The sequence below is a fragment of the Odontomachus brunneus genome, unplaced genomic scaffold (assembly GCF_010583005.1).
Source record: "Odontomachus brunneus isolate Ranch 3 - 2012 unplaced genomic scaffold, Obru_v1 Obru_scaffold_068, whole genome shotgun sequence".
NCBI classification, from domain to species: Eukaryota; Metazoa; Arthropoda; class Insecta; order Hymenoptera; family Formicidae; genus Odontomachus; species Odontomachus brunneus.
In genome coordinates this window covers 869,952-872,175 of record NW_022639518.1, presented here as the reverse complement: position 1 = coordinate 872,175, position 2,224 = coordinate 869,952, and the positions used below count along the sequence as shown (strand labels likewise).

At 29.9% G+C, this 2,224-nt stretch overlaps 1 protein-coding gene and 1 long non-coding RNA gene across 10 annotated transcripts in view; one reads left to right on the top strand and one right to left on the bottom strand.

The window, feature by feature from the left end:
- LOC116846728 overlaps positions 1-410 on the bottom strand; it is a 3,622-nt gene extending 3,212 nt beyond the window's left edge. The window contains exon 1 of the long non-coding RNA XR_004378592.1: positions 295-410. This is a non-coding gene — a long non-coding RNA (uncharacterized LOC116846728). The remainder of the gene's footprint in view (positions 1-294) is intronic.
- Positions 1-2,224, top strand: part of LOC116846727 (ankyrin repeat domain-containing protein 50) — a 692,623-nt gene that overhangs the window by 353,801 nt on the left and 336,598 nt on the right. For all 9 annotated transcript variants that reach the window (XM_032820946.1, XM_032820942.1, XM_032820941.1 and 6 more), the window contains one exon: positions 1,780-2,101. In XM_032820946.1, the coding sequence (XP_032676837.1) occupies positions 1,780-2,101 (322 nt within the window). The remainder of the gene's footprint in view (positions 1-1,779; positions 2,102-2,224) is intronic.

Below are 2,224 nucleotides of genomic sequence, written 5' to 3'. Positions count from 1 at the left end.
GAATTAGGAATTTAATTTATTTAAATAAAAATCTGAATCTAACCTTTTCTGGGTACATACCCAGATAGCACAAAATCTTCAGAGAATATTCTGGGACGTTCTTAGGATGTATGAATGTCCTTAGAACATCCTTTGAAGATTTGTGCTGTATAGGTATATGTATATTTCTTATTATAACGACCAATTTACAATTCCTTTATTAAAAATACAAGCCATCGCGCGTGATATTACATGTAACTACTGTTTTTCAATATATATTATTTATATATTTATTATAATACGTATAGTACATACTTTTTACGTGAGACAAATGTCTTTATAGATTTTTAGTAAATTCCTCAGCAGATTCTGTGTATAACAAATTCGGATTAGATCGTGGGCCAATACAGCTGTAGGTTAGGTACAGTGTACGTTAAGTCGTTGATCGCGGCGCTACGGTAATTTCACGACAATATGATATGCGCGCGCATTTATTAGTTGCAAGGTCTCAGAAACTTCTCAGAAACCTTGCGTTTGTAATGTTGCAAAATATTACATTGCAGGAACATTTCAAACGAAACGTTTCAATCAAGATGGTTGCAGAAATATTGCAATTGCAATGTCTCAAAAACGATAGTCTCATAGACATTACAAATGTGATGATACACAATTGAGACATTGAACTGCAACATAACTGAAACCTTCTGTGCTATCAGGGTATATATATATATATATATATATATATATATATATATATATATATATATATATTATTTTTTAAATCGCAACATTTTATATATGAAAAATGTTTTATATTTAATTACGCGCTCTATGATTTTGAACAAATTCTGTACACAGGGTGTCCTATTTTAAAAGATGCACTCGGATAATTTTTCAGCCAAGCATATTCAGCAAAAAGATTTCAGACAAAAGTTGTCGAGTTCAGAGTGGGACATCTGAAGGTGACCTTGAATTTGACCTTGCAGGTTATTTTAAAGATTATTGGAAGGTCAACTTTGCTTTATAAATAGAAACATCTATTTTTTATTACGGAGTTTTATTGTACGTAAAGAAGCTAACAACTATTGTTTGAAAAATTTTTTATACTTTTATTATAATTATTATAATATCTACTTTTATTATAATATCTAAGATATTTACGGAAATATTTACAAAATAATTGGTTTCAAAAATTTTTTACTCGAATTCTATCAACTTTATCGAAAAATAGTGCGAGATAAAAATTATTTATATACTTCTCATAGAGCTCTGAAAATTTTTTCAGAATTTTTTAATTAACTTCTTAATATTGCATTTTCATGCATTTTCTTAAAGTACTAAAAAGTTTATAAAATATTCTAAAAAAATTCTCAAAGCTCTATGAGAAGAAAATAAACAATTTTTATTTGCAACTATTTTTCAGCAATAAGTTGATAGAATTCATTGATAGAATTCGAGTAAAAAACTATTGAAACCAATAATTTTGTAGATGTTTCCGTAAATATCTTAGTAAATAGAGGTCGTATAAAAAGTTAAAAAAAAAATTGTTAAATTCTTTATGTAGAATAAAATTCCGTAAAAAATAGATGTTTCTATTTAAAAAGCAAAGTTGACTTTCGAATAATTTTCAAAATGATCTACAAGGTCAAAGTTAATGTCACTTTCAGATGTCCCCCAACCCAACAACTTTTATTGGAAATATTTTTGCTGAATATGCTTGGCTGATGAATTATCAGGGTACATCTTTTAAAATGGGATACCCTGTATATCGTTAATGAAACTATTTGTTGCTTATTACAGGTCGTTACAATACTTTTAGAGCGAGGTGCTGTCGTTGATCATGAAGACAAAGATGGAATGACCCCATTATTAGTCGCAGCATTTGAAGGTCATAGAGACGTCTGTGAATTACTATTGGAATATGAAGCCGATGTAGATCATTGTGACGTTACAGGAAGGACGCCTTTGTGGGCGGCCGCGAGTATGGGGCACGGATCTGTCGTTGCTCTTCTACTATTTTGGGGTTGCTACATTGACAGCATAGATAATGAAGGTAGAACTGTTCTTAGCGTGGCCGCTGCTCAAGGCGATACAGATGTTGTAAAACAACTACTCGATAGAGGTATTTATATAATATAATAATAGTATATATTTAAGAAGGTACATGTATCTTCCCGCCTTCACTATCTGATGAAAAATTTTTTATGCATAATTTTACAAAAATGTTTATACAAAATTATGTAAA